Source organism: Bos mutus, chromosome 8, assembly GCF_027580195.1.
Source record: "Bos mutus isolate GX-2022 chromosome 8, NWIPB_WYAK_1.1, whole genome shotgun sequence".
Classification (NCBI taxonomy): Eukaryota; Metazoa; Chordata; class Mammalia; order Artiodactyla; family Bovidae; genus Bos; species Bos mutus.
The window spans coordinates 86,833,217-86,849,239 of record NC_091624.1 but is presented as its reverse complement, the minus strand read 5'-3'; the positions used below and the strand labels follow the sequence as shown (position 1 = coordinate 86,849,239).

At 42.8% G+C, this 16,023-nt stretch overlaps 1 protein-coding gene across 2 annotated transcripts in view; it reads right to left on the bottom strand.

Annotated features, from left to right (window-relative positions):
- The window catches only part of ADAMTSL1 (ADAMTS like 1), a 495,660-nt gene that overhangs the window by 123,648 nt on the left and 355,989 nt on the right, over nucleotides 1-16,023 (bottom strand). For both annotated transcript variants that reach the window (XM_005889557.2, XM_070375945.1), the window contains one exon: nucleotides 7,838-7,965. In XM_005889557.2, the coding sequence (XP_005889619.2) occupies nucleotides 7,838-7,965 (128 nt within the window). The remainder of the gene's footprint in view (nucleotides 1-7,837; nucleotides 7,966-16,023) is intronic.

The following is a 16,023-nucleotide window of genomic DNA, read 5'->3' as shown; positions in this document are numbered from 1 at the left end:
CTGCCTATATCACCAAAGTTACTACTTCGACAAAGAAGATGTATAAACAAGTAATAAACACGAGAAAAGATGCTCAACACTGTTAGTCATCAGGGAAATGTAAATTAAAGTCACAATAAATGATCACTTTACATCCATGAGGATGGCTATAATTTAAAAAAATAGACAAAAACAGATGTGGTGAGGATGTAGACATTGGAATCCTAATACTGTTGATGGAAATACAAAATGGTGCAGCTACTTTGAAACACAGTTGACAGTTTTTTAAAAAGTTACACATAAATGTGCCATACAACCCAGCAGTTCTACTCTTAGGTATATACACCCAAGAGAAATGAAAAGATGTCTACACAAAAGCTTGCACATGAATGGTCACTGCAGCACTATTCATGATAGCCAAAAACTGGAAACAACCCCAATGTCCATCAATGAGTGGAAGAAAATGTGGTATATTCATACAATGGAATACTATGCTGCTGCTGCTGCTGCTAAGTCACTTCAGTCATGTCTGACTCTGTGTGACCCCATAGACGGCAGCCCACCAGGCTCCCCCGTCCCTGGGATTCTCCAGGCAAGAACACTGGAGTGGGTTGCCATTTCCTTCTCCAGTGCATGAAAATGAAAGATGAAAGTGAAGTTGCTCAGTCGTGTCTGACTCCTAGCGACCCCATGGACTGCAGCCCACCAGGCCCCTCCGTCCGTGGGATCCTCCAGACAAGAGTACTGGAGTGGGGTGCCATTGCCTTCTCCGTAGAATACTATTACTCCACCACAAAGAGGAATGCAGCATACATGTCACAACACGGGTGAATCCTGAACACGTTATGCTAAGTCACTAACAAAGGACCATGTAGGACCCCACTTACTCAAAGTATCTGGAATAGGCAGGTCTATGACAACACAGTACACCAGTAGTTTCCGAGGCCTGGAGGAAACGAGGGGGTTGGGAAGTGATGGCTAAGAGGTGTGGAATTTATTTTGGGATAATGAAAATGTTCTAAACATTTGAGTGTGGTGATGAATGTACAACTCTCAATGTACTAACAGCCACTGAATTGTATACTTTAAATAGTTGATTTGTACAGTATGTGAATTACACTTCAATAGTGTTTTTAAGAAAACAACAATCTTGGTTTGTTGTGATGATGGTTATACAACCTAAAAAGTTTGCTAAAATATCATTGAATTGAACACTTACAATGGGTGGATATTATGGGATGTAGATTATGCCTCCAGAAAATTGATAAAACAATTTAAATCTAATTTAACCTTTTCTTGAGGAGTCAGGGTCAACAGTGTGACTACTAATTATCTTGCACAAAAAATAAGAAGGACTTGGTATTTCTTTGCCTTTGTGATTCTGTTTAGTTGGTGTGCCTTTGGTATCAATATTTCAGGGCCCGTAGGGTCTAAGGGCTTCCCTGATGTCTCAGATGGTAAAGAATTTGCCTGCAATGTGGGAGACCCAGGTTCGATCCCTGGGTTGGGAAGATCCCCTGGGGTCTCAAGAGTCGGACATGATTGAGGGACTAACACTAGGAACTAAGGAAGTCTAGGGCTTAGACTATCCTTACCTACACGTCCCCAGGCTGCCTGGCTTCCTTTTCCTCCCTTGTTTCAATCACCATTCCCTAAACATATTTTTTACCAATGCCAGTATGTCAGATTTTACTACCATTACCTCTACTGATTATTCAGTTGAAGTTAACGACTCCCCAGGACTCTAAGGCAGCAACCTCTTTTGCATGTTCCGCTGCAGAGTCCTAGATGAGGGACCCCATACCCAGGACAGCTGCATGATGCTACAGCCTCTTCAAGGTACAACACTCCAAGGATATGGTACCCTCTACCTGTCTCACCACCCATCCTTCCCTCATTCCATCGAACAGATGTGGGAATTGCTTTTTCAGAATGTGAGATAGGCTAGGCTAGATCATTTCCTTGTTTGCTTCCTCTATTCTGCTGCAGAGCAGAGAAAGTTGAATTCTCCTGCTATCCTCTCATCCCTTTCATCTGAATTCTACGAAAGCTAGGCTTCCTCAGTGGGCATGCTACACATCTATACATACTGAGGAAAACTTAAGAATCTTGGTTACTCAGTATTGTAACAGATAATGAGGTCCCTTGATGGCAGCTTGAATGAGTCAATGGCCATTACCCTGATGCTCAGAGCATCACTAGGAAGACAGGTAAACTTCTGTGCTTTTCCCTCTGATCTGGTGCACTGGGGCAAATCTTTCATTGCTGGTTGTCACCACGGTGACAAAGTCCTCTCTGAGCCTAACTCTCTATGCAGCAGAATCCTCCCCTGGTGAACAGAGTTGCTGGATGAAGAATTCAGAAATGCCAATTTGAAATGACTTACATTATGAAAAGCTTACAAAACTGCTTGTCTTTATTGCAGCTACTAAATCATAATGAGGAGGGGGCTGAGAAAGGAGAATTAAAAAAAAAAAAAAAACCCAACTGCCTTTTATTTTTATTTTCCCAGTGAGGTTTCTGTGATCTCTTTATTAGACACAATATGTGTCAGCTATTCAACTCATAGAAAAGCAGAAAAACATGCCAGGAAAGGAGAAATATTTTCTGTCTCTTTCTTCCTGTGAACACTTGGGATGAGCTCATCTGTGTTCTCTCCTTTCAATGAAAGATATGCTCATCCCTTAGCCCCCATCTTCTTCTCATTTTCCATTGATGATGTCAAGCAGGCCTTACAGTATCTCTTTTGTGATCTTATAAAATCAATGACAACCAAAAACGTTTCCCTTATGGCTATGACTTCATCAGTGGGCTACACCTGGATGGGCCTCATCTGCATTGGTAAGCAGAGCTCCCCTCCACTGGTCCAGACTGAAGCAATTTACCAGGAAACTACTGCTTTCCTTCAAAATGCTGCCTACACCGTTCGGATCTGGCAGTTTTCTGAGCAATGTCGGCTGAATGCAGAATCTCACTAGTCAAGATGGCTCTCCAATCTTTGTGCCTTGTCATGCACACCAGAAATTCTCCTCTACCTATGGCTACAAATGCACACAAAGTCAACTGTCCTTTAACAGGTTAGGTATGTGACCTTTTGGTGACATTCTTAAACGCCTCCCTAGCCGCTGCTACCCTCCCCCTCCCATCTACTTTCTGAGCAGTGAAACATCCAGGGAAGCATCCGGTTGAGTCCAGTTTAGGACAGAAAGGAGTTTTGTGCCACTGGGTCTACATGGCTGTGAGTTTCTGGAACCAGGGAGGTAGGCAGGGAAACATTAGGCATCTCCATCCTGAGAGGGACTTGTGAAGTACTCTCAAAACCTTTGGGACTTAAAAGATAAAATCAACACATACTGATGAATTTAGAGAGAAGCAAAGACAATTTAGAGAAGCAAAGAAGCTTGAAAGACAATATTTTACAGGCTTAAATAAGGCAGAGTAGGAAGGTTTGGTATATCTAAAACGAAATGATGTTTCTATATTTAAACAAAAGTTGTAGAGAGTACCAATGGACCTACCATAAACCTGAGCAGCAGAACTGACAACACTCTCAGTTCAGAGGATGGGGGAACAGGAATGGTCTAATGATGGGCCAGGGGGCGTTCATCAGTTCTCCCTTCCTCTCCCATGTGAGATAGTCCTCTTGTAGCCACCTCCCTTGCTCTGAATCCAGGCACACTCCAACCACTTTTCAGATAGCTAATTCAGCTTTCCCTTTGACACTGAGACATTGAGACATTAGACAGAGGGGCTCTACAAAGGGTTTGTGAGCATTCCATTCTCTGAAAAGGAATCTCCCCTACTGTAAAAATAACCTGGCTTTTGCTTTATCTTCACAATAATAATAATAAGAGTGAACAAGTATTGAGTGCTTGCTACATGCCAGGCATACTTATAAGCATTTTACATGAATGAAGGCATTTAATCTCCACAAGAACCTTCTGAGTCAAACACTATTATTATCACCATAAGTCAGATAAAGAAACTGAGTCAGAGAGTATGAAGAAGCTGCTCAGGAATATGTAGCTTGGACATGACAGAGTCAGGATTCAAATCCAGACTGTGAGGCTCTGGAGCCTGCAGGTTTAACTGCCACACTATGCTTGCTCTCGTGAATTACTGTGAACAAATTTCTCTGCATCTGGTCAATTCAGGTGTATTAGCAAGACCCAAGCAAGACTTGGGTCTTGCTAATGTCAAGGGGACACCTGAGTGCTTTGAGCCTCAAACAAAATCCTTTTTTTTTTGGCCTACATTTATACTGAAGTCAAGATAAAAAACAAAATGCAAAAACCACAACTCTACAATGTCTTTTAAAGCATAGAGGTACTGAGGTTTACCATGAGGGTCTGATCACAAGTGAGTTGGCAGGCTATACAGTCCATGGGGTCCCAAAGAGTTGGACACGACTGAACTGAGCATGAGCACAAAGACAGAGCTGAATTAGCTCCTAGTGGGCTTCTCTGATGGCTCAGATGGTAAGGAATCTGCCTGCAATGCAGGAGACCTGTATTCAAGCCCTAGCTCAGGAAGATCCCCTGGAGGAGGGAATGGAAACCCACTCCAGTACTCTTGCCTGGAGAATCCCATGGACAGAGGAGCCTGGCAGGCTGCAGTCCATGGAGTTGCAAAGAGTTGCACACGACTTAGCGACTAACCGGAGAAGGCAATGGCACCCCACTCCAGTACTCTTGCCTGGAGAATCCCATGGACCGAGGGGCCTGGTGGGCTGCAGTCCATGGGGTCGCTAGGAGTCAGACACGACTGAACGACTTCACTTCCACCTTTCACTTTCATGCACTGGAGAAGGAAATGGCAACCCACTCCAGTGTTCTTGCCTGGAGAATCCCAGGGACCGGGGAGTCTGGTGGGCTGCTGTCTATGGGGTCGCACAGGGTCGGACACGACTGAAACGACTTAGCAGCAGCAGCAGCAGCAGAGCGACTAACACTTATAAAGTATTGGTTAAGCCAGAAAGTTCATTTGGGTTTGAGTTCTGGAAAAACCCTAACGAATTTTTTGGCCAACCCAATACTTGCAAATTTTCAGTGTGAAGATATACAGTGAAAAATGCATGGATGCAAAGTTGGGCTAATGTTTTACACATTTTAGAATTGATTTAAGGATGTGTTTCATCTTAGAAGAGCTAGAGAAAGAAAGAGAAATATTTATTAGGTGTGAACTATGTGCCTGGCTTTGGGCTCAGGGCTTTTTCACATGTGCAATCTTATTTACCCTCACAACAATCTTGTAAAATATGATTAATTTCACTCTTACAGGTGAGAAGGAAGATTCAGTGAGCTTATACCCTTTGTTCAAGGTCACACAGCTAATGAACAGTAGAACTGTATCCTTTAGAAATGCCTCACATCTCCCCCTGCTGCAAAGTGCCCCCCCACCACTTACATGGTATTTGGGTTGTATCTTATCCTATGCAGGATCTTAATGGGTACATTTGAAGGAAACTATCTCTTGATTCTAGGTGGTCACGTATACATCTATTACCTTCACTAGTCTGTAAGCATCACAGATCACAAAACTCAGGTCTAACTTACTGCTCCACACTGATAATACTTGGCAGAGGACGTGTTCAGAACAGTAGCTGGTGAGTCACTTTAAAACTGTGAGTGTAGACATTGACGTCAGGCTAGGTGATAATCCCAGGTAAAGATACAAATACAATCTTAAAGCAACATCTCCATTTTGATCCTTAACTTTCAGAGGGATTGTCTGACAGACGTGCCAGCAGACCTGAACAAACCCCACCATCGAAGACAAAGACACAGCTCCCTAAGCTCTGGGTGTGGTGTCCGTGAACTACTTCATCGCTCAGCTCCTTTCCTCCTTCTTCCCCGGTGCCTCTTTGGCTGCTCTCTCTCTTTCCTGGCTTTGAACATTTTGGCAGCCTCCAATAGCTCCTCTTCAAAGAGCTGAAGACAAGCCTGATGTTACAATTGCTTTGCTTAATTCCAGACAGGTTTCCATGAATCATATTAAATTCAGGTGAACAAAGGGTATTTAGTCTGTGACAGAGCTGAACCGTATCTGGATAAATATAAACAAGAGAGTTAATCCTGTAAGAGACACTATTTGCCAGCAGCTGGAAGGCTGTCCACACTGCCCTGGCCAAGGCAGACTGTGTTGGGGGGCGGGTAAGGCAGAAGAGAATTAACCAGATGGGTGCCAAGCATCTGGACTCCGTACAAAGAGGGGCATAAAGATTATGACTGGAATACATTAGGAGCAAAGCAAATGTTCTATTCACAAAAAAACAGGCATTAATAATAGTCTGTAATCCACCTCAGGGCCCCTCAGCTGGCCTTACTCTTTGTTGACTTTCATCTTCTCTGCAGAGCGTCTTGCTCAAGGTCCCTTCCCAGATCAGCCTTAGGTCATGGGGGTAGAAATACTGTTGCTAAACAGATATGCAAGGGAGTAGCATGTGTGACTGGAAAACAGTGTGACAACATAATCCTGGCGTGGATGGATGAGGTCAGTGTGGGGTGATGTCGGCTTTTCTAGCAACGATTGAATCATCTCATGGGAGTGGCAATTGAAAAGAATAAATACAAACACATGCAACACACCGCCACAAAGGCTGCATGGCCCAGACCCGAGGAAGGGGAGCCCAGACTGAAAGCATCAGTGGGGAGACGAGGGGACAATGATCTGGGGGTTAGGAGACCTCAGTTTCCTTCTCCCAGCCACCAGCTGAGAGGCTATGTGACCTCAGGTTGCCTGGTCGCTAAGAACTGTGGGCTCTGGTTCAGAGTTCAGATGGTCTCTAAGGTCTCTTAGTTTCAAAGGCAAGGATCCGTCCTATGTAAGGAAGGTTTTATAAAACCCACCTATGTAAGGAAGGTTTTATAAAAGTCTCTTACTCTAAGACCACAACCTTACCAGGGGGAAAGATGGGAGAATGGATAGTAAGGGAATTTGGGATCAACATATACATACTGCTAGGGAATGGCAATCCACTCCAGTGTTCTTGCCTGGAGAATTCCATGGACTGAGAAGCCTGGTAGGCTACAGTCCATGGGGTCGTAAAGCATTGGACATGACTGAGCGACTAACACGTTTAAAATGGATAACCAACAAGGACCTATTGTATAGCACAGGGAACTCTGTTCAACATTACGTGGCAGCCTGGATGGGAGGGGAGTTTGGGGGAGAATGCATATGTGCAAATGTATGGCTGAGTCCCTTTGCTATTCAGCTGAAACTATTACAACACTGTTAATTGGCTATACATCAACATAAAATGAAAAATGAAAAAAAAAAAATACCAAATTGCAACTTTGGGAGGCACTGCACTCTGAATTGCGATTTTCTGACGTGGCCACGTATAGAATGGTTTGCCTAAGCTCTATGGATAAAGGTGAAGTACTGGCAGGTGCATTAGAGAAAAAGGTTGAAATAAACAGTCAGAGAGAACACTTGTGCTCTAGCCCACAGTCACAGAATTCCAACTACCCAAGGGTCTTAGTTTCTTTTGTAATAGGTGGGACGAGAAATGAAAACATCATTTGATGACCTTAGGTCATGAGTCATGTTCCCTCATAGACTACTTCCTTGTATATATCTATGCTCATGCTCGTTCCTGCATCTCTGTTATCAAAATTCTACCCCAAGTCTAAGACCTCTCAGGTAGAATGAAACTGTACCCTCTTTAGTTATCAAAACTTATTTCACTCATTCTATCTCATATTACATGCTATCTTCATTTAATTACAATTATAGGTCACAAACTTCCAAAGGCAGGAAATGGATCTCATTTATGTCTGTCTCCCTGACCCCACTTAGCATGCTGTGGCACCTACTTAGCAGTTTCCATATTGAACAGCGGTTTTCACATTACCTGCTAATGTGACAGCAATGGAGACAGAATCATATCCCAAGGCATTTGAGGCATTACAAGTGTAGAAACCCACATCAGCTTCCACAGGTGCCAGGATCTGTAAGGAATCATCTGGCTGCAGAAGAATCCTGGAGCAACAGAAAAGAAATGTAGACCTGGTCAGGTCAGTTGACTCCTTTTTGGCACCGGACATGGGTAAAGCTGGAAGGAACCCCAGGGGACAGTAAACAGAACCCTGTTTAACAACAGGCACAAACTGGCCACAGTGACACACGGGAAACCAGCCTCTCTTGCCACTTTGTTGAGTGTGATTCTGGAAGTGAGCCCAAATAAGGCGGTTTTGGATTGCTTATGCAGTTTGTTGACTGCTTGGGCTAAATGCTAACTGTTGGAGCAGACAGCCTATGGACACTGAATACACGTAACACATACACTGGGGGTGAGAGGAGACGTTAGAATGAATGGTGCAGATGGATTTGGGGAAGGCTTCAGGAAAAGGCAAAGTTATAAAGGAAGAGTTACTAATGCTCTGGATGGTGGAGAGTAGGCAGAGCTTCCAGATACGGAGAAAGGCATCTGTTAAGGCTTGGAGGTGGGAGAGAGGAAGCCAGAAATCGACTGCTGACGAGAAGATGTTGAAGGAAGCTGTATGTGTAACTGTGTCTCAATTCTTTTGTCTTCATTAGTCTGGAAATATTACTGGGCACAAAAATTAGATCTTATTTATTGTTTCATTTCCCACAATTCTTGGCAGAGGGCCCTCTGTAGAGAAGATGCCAGAAGAATGAAGGCAAAGCCTGCCCTTCAGGGTCATGGTAGAGATAATTCTAGAATAATCACCATGGAGTTCAGATACTTTGCTTTACCTGAAAGGGATTATGAGAATCAAATGGTGAGTACATATCATGAGCTTCAAAATCCACACCTATCTCAGGCTATTTTTTTTTTTTTCCCTAGATGGATGCCATTTCTAAGAAGTACCTTCTATGGTAGTTAAGTAGATGAATGACTAATGATGACTTTAAAGCTCATGGTGAGGCTGATGATAACTTTAGTGTGTATGTGGAGGTGGAAAATCTAGAAGAGTTGGGGGAGGATTGGATGGGAACTTTAGAGATCCAGTGCTGGACCTGACCAGGCCTTAGGTCAATACATCATTCAACAGCATGGAAATGAGTTAGTGGTGGCTTTGCGGTTCCTGGAGTCAGTCACTTCCATCTTTGTGATTCTTTCCACCTCCTTATTAATTTCCAAAGCTTCCAAGAGCTTCCAACATATGTTCCCCTCATATGTTAGCATCCATCTATGGGAGTCAAGCAGGTAAGGGGTTGCTTTTCAGGTAAGGCACAAAACAATATTGAATGATAAAATTAAGACTAGGACTCAGATCTCCTGTCCCACCGGCAGTCTCCCACCACACACTTCTTTTTCTTCACTATGTCTCGGCTGGGCCTCTCCAGACTCTATTGGTACGTGTAGTCTGGCGTCACCTCTAGTCAGCTCTTAATTATTCTGAGGTGGATGACTAGTCTGGCAATGAATCAGGCCTTCTCAAATCTGTTCTCGGCCTTGGACCTACTGCACTGCTTTTTCTTACCTCCTGTTGGAGGAAAGGCAGGAGAGAGGAAAATCAGGGCTTGCATCAATCCTTCTCCGGTCTCACTATGTATGGGCAGTTCTGGTAACAGTGAGGAAGGAAACTGAAAACCTTAGCTAAAGGGAAATTTCTGGATGATTGTGTTTGATTCAGTGCCATTTTAGACCATCACCGCTATTACAGGAACAGTTTGGCTTCCGTGGCATTGAAGGAGAGCTGAAACTTTGTGAGGGATGACAGAGAGGCTATGAGACACTGTGACTGGACTCATCCACTCATTCATTCACTCATCCACCCAAGTTAGGTGTTTTCTCTCAAAATCAACAATTACACTCTAGTTGGTTAGTTTATTTCAAAGAGATAATAAGAGAAAGATGATTGTATAATTTGCTTATCTTTGCTAAGCCATACAATATTTAGATAATATCTTTTTTTTTTTTTAGTAGGAATCTTAATAGATGCAGCATGGTATTATTGCTAAATCTTTTCACGTATTCAGGCTGTTTTCAATTAAAAAAATGAAATGCTGACTTGATGATTTAAATTTTTATGATCTCTCAAGAATATGGATGCCTCCAAACCAATTTCCAAACAGGAATAATCAAAGCAGGCTTGACAGACTGATCACTTAAGATGACTGAACTTGCTATTGTTGTTCAGTTGCTATGTCAGGTCCAACTCTTCACAATCCCATGGACTGCAGCACGCCATGCTCCTCTGTCCTCTGATATCTCCTGAACTCAGTGGATCATTATTCAGTTTTACCATCCTCAAAAGGCAGGGATGAAGATTTGCTAAATTCTCAAGGCTGTTGGGATAGTTGCTTCCCTATCAGAGTTCTATCAGAAGAGGTTCTTGAAGAGAATATTTAGAAGATGAGATTAGAAGATAGGTCTTCTGAATTTGATTTTGTTTCTAAGCTTTATTTTTCTACATTTCAGCATATCAATTTCTAAAACCCAGTTGAAGTATGTTTTCCTATCCAGCAGAAGAAACTGTTAAAATGAGGTATATAAGGAAGCTGCAGACCTCCTCTTGGTATATCCAGTGACCCTTCTTTTGGTAATGCTTCACACTGTGATAGAGAATTAAAACTGAGAAACGACAGGGGATGAAAAGATTGTGAGGAAGGAAGTGAGAGGGGTTCATGATACTGGCCAATTCCCCGCTGCCACCGCCCCCCCCACCACACCAGGTAATTTATTAGCTTCTATAGTCAGATCATCTTATTTTTTCCCATAGAACTACTGTACCTGCCTGGTCTCATGCAGAGAGTGTAAACTCCACTCTTACATTGGGCCTGACCCAACTAACTCCTTTTAAGTGGAGGTAAGCTTACTGTAACAGTTCCTCCAGGCTACTGAGTGAGCCATGATGCTTCCTGACTGTATGAGCCTGGAAAAGAACTCACACGAAGTTGGTGAAGAGAAGTGGGGAGATCCATCATATTGGGTACAAAGCCGTAAGGGTCTGAACTAAGATGGGAATAATGGGAATGGAAAAAAAAAGAGAATATAGATCTGAATATTTGGCATTCATACAGTCTTCTATTCCATAGACTGCATACAAAGATAAAGAAACTAAAGTATTTGCCATCATAAAACAGTCTTAAATGTTGTCTTAAGACAAAATCTACACAGGATGAATCTGAATTTCTTATTTACTGTGTATACTTAGAAATTGCTTGTAGTCATAAAACTGAACTCTTTAGCTCAAGGATGTACATAGTTATTTGGCATCAAAGTCAAGATTTGAAATAGGGTTTCTTGGTCCAGTACTTTCTTTCAATCACATCTTTGCATGCATGCATGCTAAGTCGCTTCAGTTGTGTCCGACTCTGTGCGACCCCATGGACAGCAGCCCACCAGGCTCCTCTGTCCACGGGATTCTCCAGGCAAGAATACTGGAGTGGGATGCCATTTCCCTCTCCATTTCCCTCTCCTTCCCATAAAATTGGTAGATGGGAGTTTGGAGGCTGCCACTAGGCGGAGCAATACTTCTGGGGAGGGCGCCCACGCAGGACTCTCTAGGAAATGTGACAAGGCAAAGAAAAGGGCTTGCTGGAGACTGAGGTTTACTTTAATCTATTTAGACTGGCATCTAGAGAGAGAGAGAGAGACTCCTGGGGAAAAAAGATTTTCTTTGTATTTCAGGCATCTACTCTATTAATTTAACTTAATTTGTTGGGAGCTGATTTCTGTCAGCTTGTATTTAGGTTTCAGATTTGACAGACCTGTTTTAGAACGCACAGGCATGGAAACATAGTGCTGCTTTCCAAACAAAACCAGAAAGATTTCTCTGGGGTTGTTGTGGAATTTATGGAATTAGGGGACATGAGGGGACATGGAATAGGGCATAATTAAGACCTATATAGCAAATGGTGCTGTAGTCATATTAGGTATTACTACTCATTGCTTTTCTTCCACACCTACATTCCCTTTTGGTTTACTGGGCTAAAACTTACTGCTTAATTTCTTTGCCCATTGTTTTTAGCTAGGAAATGAAAGAGCAGTTTTGCTTTTTTTGGTGACCTTTACTTGTAAAGGTGACAGCCTGCCTTCTCAAGTCTTTTACAAATTAAAGACCACCTGAGAGAGTACAAATAATTGTCTCAGTTGCACAAGCCTTCATTGTCCAAATGAGTAGGTTATGGACAAAGTGCTCCTGGGTCAGTCCTACCAAGCACAAGCTGCTTGAGATGGAGTTCTCTCTGCATTTGCAAGGAAGTTTCTCTGGGTGTCTTGAGGAAAGGTCTAGAAATCTTGTACATGGGGTGGTATCATGATGCCTTCAAAATCCTTGGCTCAGTGGAGACACCACTGTATGTAACTGCCCACTTCTCAAAGTCATGTCCACAGCTAACCATGTGAAACTGCAGTGGGGGAAAGGATTCCCAAGTACAGTCAAGAGACGTGGACTCAGGTGGTAGTCTTGGGCAAGTGTTTCAGCTCTGTGAGCCTCTATGTTCCTTCTGCATATTGAGCAGAATATCTCAGAGAGATCTTGTGAGGATCAAATAAAGGAGTGAGCTTACAATTTCTGAAGAACTATTTCTAAGAAGTAGTTTCTCACTATTTTCTAAGTAAAAAGGCATCAGCTCAAGCAAAAGATACATCTAATAAATTAGTAATTTTTAGTGGTACAGGTAGGGGTAATCTACATTTCCATTTTGAAATTCCTCCTTGGAATTTCCAGTTGTCAGAGGAAAATTTCAAGCTCTAGACACAGAAATACTCATTTGCTACATGGACCATGATGTACCATTTCAAGACTCTCATCCTAACAAATCATTCTTAAACCCATTTTCTCAACTAGAACTTGGAAATTATAGATACATCCTTTCTCTTTAGAACAGTGTCTCCTTCATCTTTTCAAACTTATCTGCCCCACATTCTAGCACAGACTTATCTTTCCATCCAATATGGCCTCGTTGACTCTCCTTGTCATTGGTTTTGAGCAGTGTTCATTTTCTTCCTCTTCCTGCTGATTCTTTCAAATTCTCCCCATCCCTAAAGAACAAGTTCTAGTTCAACCTTCTGTGTTTCCACAGTCCACGAGAATCCCTTCTTTTCTTGACATTGCAGAGGTGTTTTACCTTGTGCTATGAAGTCCTTTCACTCTACCACATCTCTTCCCTTCAGTTAGATTGAAAACAAATACCTCAAAAGTTGTGGTACACATACATTGGAATATTATTCAGCCACAAAAACGAATGCATTTGACTCAGTTCTAGTGAGGTGGATGAACCTAGAACCTATTATACAGAATGAAGTAGGTCAGACAGAGAAAGAAAAATATCATATATTAATGCATATATATGAAATCTAGAAAGATGGTACTGATAAACCTATCTGCAGGGCAGCAATGGAGATGCAGACATAAAGAATAGCCTAGTGGACACAGGGTGAAATGGAGAGGATGGGACGAATGGAGAGAGCAGAATGGAAACACACACGCTACCATATGTAAAATTAGACAGCCGGTGGAAATGTGCTGTATGATGTAGGGGCTCTAATCTGGTGTTTCTGGGGCAGCCTAGAGGGGAATGATGGTATGGGAAGTGGGAGGGAAGTTCAAGAGGAAGGGGACGCACATATACCTATGGCTGATTCATGTTGCTATATGGTCAAAACCAACACAATACCATAAAGCAATTATCCTCCAATTAAAAATAAATTAAAAAAAGGACTCCTTTTTATAGTTGTCACTTCAGTATTCAGTGTAGTGCTGACATGCTAAATAAATGGGGATTCCCAGCTGGTAAAGAATCTGCCTGGCAACACAGGAGATGCAAGAGACCTGGGTTTGATTCCTGGTTGAGAAGATCCCTTGGAGTAGGAAACGGCAACCCACTCTGGTATTCTTGCCTAGAAAATTCAATGGACAGAAGAGCCTGACATGCTACAGTCCATGGGTTCACAAAGAGTCTAACAGGACTGAGCATGTACACACAAGGAACGGGTACTTAATAAACACATGTTTGTGCTGTGCTGAGTCGCTCAGCCATGTCTGACTCTTTGCAACCCCGTGGACTGTAGCCCGCCAGGGTCCTCTGTCTATGGGGATTCTCCAGGCAAGAATACTGTGGGTTGCCGTGCTGTCCTCCAGGGGATCTTCCCAACCCAGGGATGGAACCCAGGCGTCCCTCATGGCAGGTGGATTCTTTACTATCTGAGCCACCAGGGAAGCCACAACACTTGTTTAGTGACCTTCCAAGCAGTGGAGCTGAAAATCATCATTTTGACAACATAGCACAGTGGATAAGAGCACAGACTCCAGAGCCACAGGGACTGGGCCCCAGCCCCCAGTTGTCCCACTCAGTAGCTCTGTAACCTAGCACAAGTAATTTACTTCTGAGTGGCAAAGTTGTCTCATCCACAGAATGAGGAGCATTACTGCACCAACTGAGGGGTGTTGTGAATATTCTATGTTGAGTCCAGGTATTTCAAAAACACAGAAAAGTATGTGACAAGTAGTAAATACTAGGGAAGTGTAGGTTACTATTAATATTTAGTGGTTGTTTTTGATATCACCAAGAAAATCAAATCTGACAGACTTTATTTTCCTGGGCTCCAAACCATCACTGAGGATGGTGACCACAAGCACAAAATTCAAAGATGCTGGCCCCTTGGAATGAAAGCTATGACAAACCCAGTGTACTGAAATGCAGACACGTCACTTTGCTGACAGAGATCCATATAGTCAAAGCTATGGCTTTGCTAGTAGTCATACGGATGTTAGAACTGGACCATAAAGAAGGCTAAGTGCCAAGGAATTGATGTTTTCGCATTGTGGTGCTAGAGAAGCGTCTTGAGAGTCCCTTGGACAGCAAGAAGATAGAACCAGTCAATCTTAAAGGAAATCAACCCTGACTATTCATTAGAAAATTGACTACCTGATGTGAGTGCTGACTCATTGGAAAAGACCCTGATGCTGGGAAAGATTGTAGGCCAAAGGAGAAGGGAGTGACAGGGGATGAGATAGATGAGGTAGCGTCAGTGACTCAGTGGACATGAATCTGAGCAAACTCCAGAGGACAAGCGGAAGACAGAGGAGCTTGAGGTGCTACAGTCCCTGAAGTCACAGTTAGACGCAACTAAGCGACTGAACAACATCATTAGCATTACCGTTGCCATCATCATTCACTCTTCATATCTGAACCTAATGTAATCTGGATGTTGTGATGAGCTGCTTTGACATGGGTAAATGACTGAGAAATGAACAGTTTTCAAGAAAAAAATACATGAATCAGGGCCACGGGGGAAGAGGTGAGGGGTCTGCTGTGTGAGCGAGCAGGGTGTGGGCCACAGTGGGTGTATCTTGGTGGAAACCCTGCGGGTGGGAAAGACAAGCAGAGGGCTGAGGCCACGTGGCACACTGGGCTGGCAGCAGCCTCAATTCTATTCTTGACTCAGGAATCTCGGAATAAAGACAACTAGTCATTTCCATAATTGTTTTAACACTATTAACCAGATACTGATATTTTAGAACACTTTTAAAAATGCCAGAATTCTGCAATTGCAAAAAAAAAAAAAAGTAAAATTGGGAAAAGAGTAAGAATTGGGAAAAAGTGAGCTTAGAAGCAGTTAAAGAATATTGTGCAAAGAGTATCAGCTCACAACTCCAAGGAGGAGGTACTGAGGTCTTTGTCTTACCCTGAAATGCTGACTTTTCTTCTGCTTAGGGATTCCTAAGATTAGGATAATCAAATCTACCACAAAGGGAGAGTGGGAGCAGGTATTCAGTAGACAAGTGTCCAAGCTTCATACAATTTCGTTCATGTTACTGGTCTGACATTATCATATTTTAGAGAGGACACAAAAGCTCTGAAAAGTAACTTGCTCAGTTGGTGCAGGGAATTGGGAATGGGGAATGACCTTTGACCTTAAAAAAAATGGACTCTATTCAAACATCCACTGGGGCCTAGTAAGAAGGCATGTGGTTTGGCTTTATTTTTGGTTGAGTGTAATATATGCCAATGTTTCTCAGGGACATGGACAATCACTAATAAGAATATTCTGGATTTTAAATAGCTGGAAGGCATGCGGTTTGGCCTCATTTTTGTTGGGGGGTAATTTGTGCCAAGGTT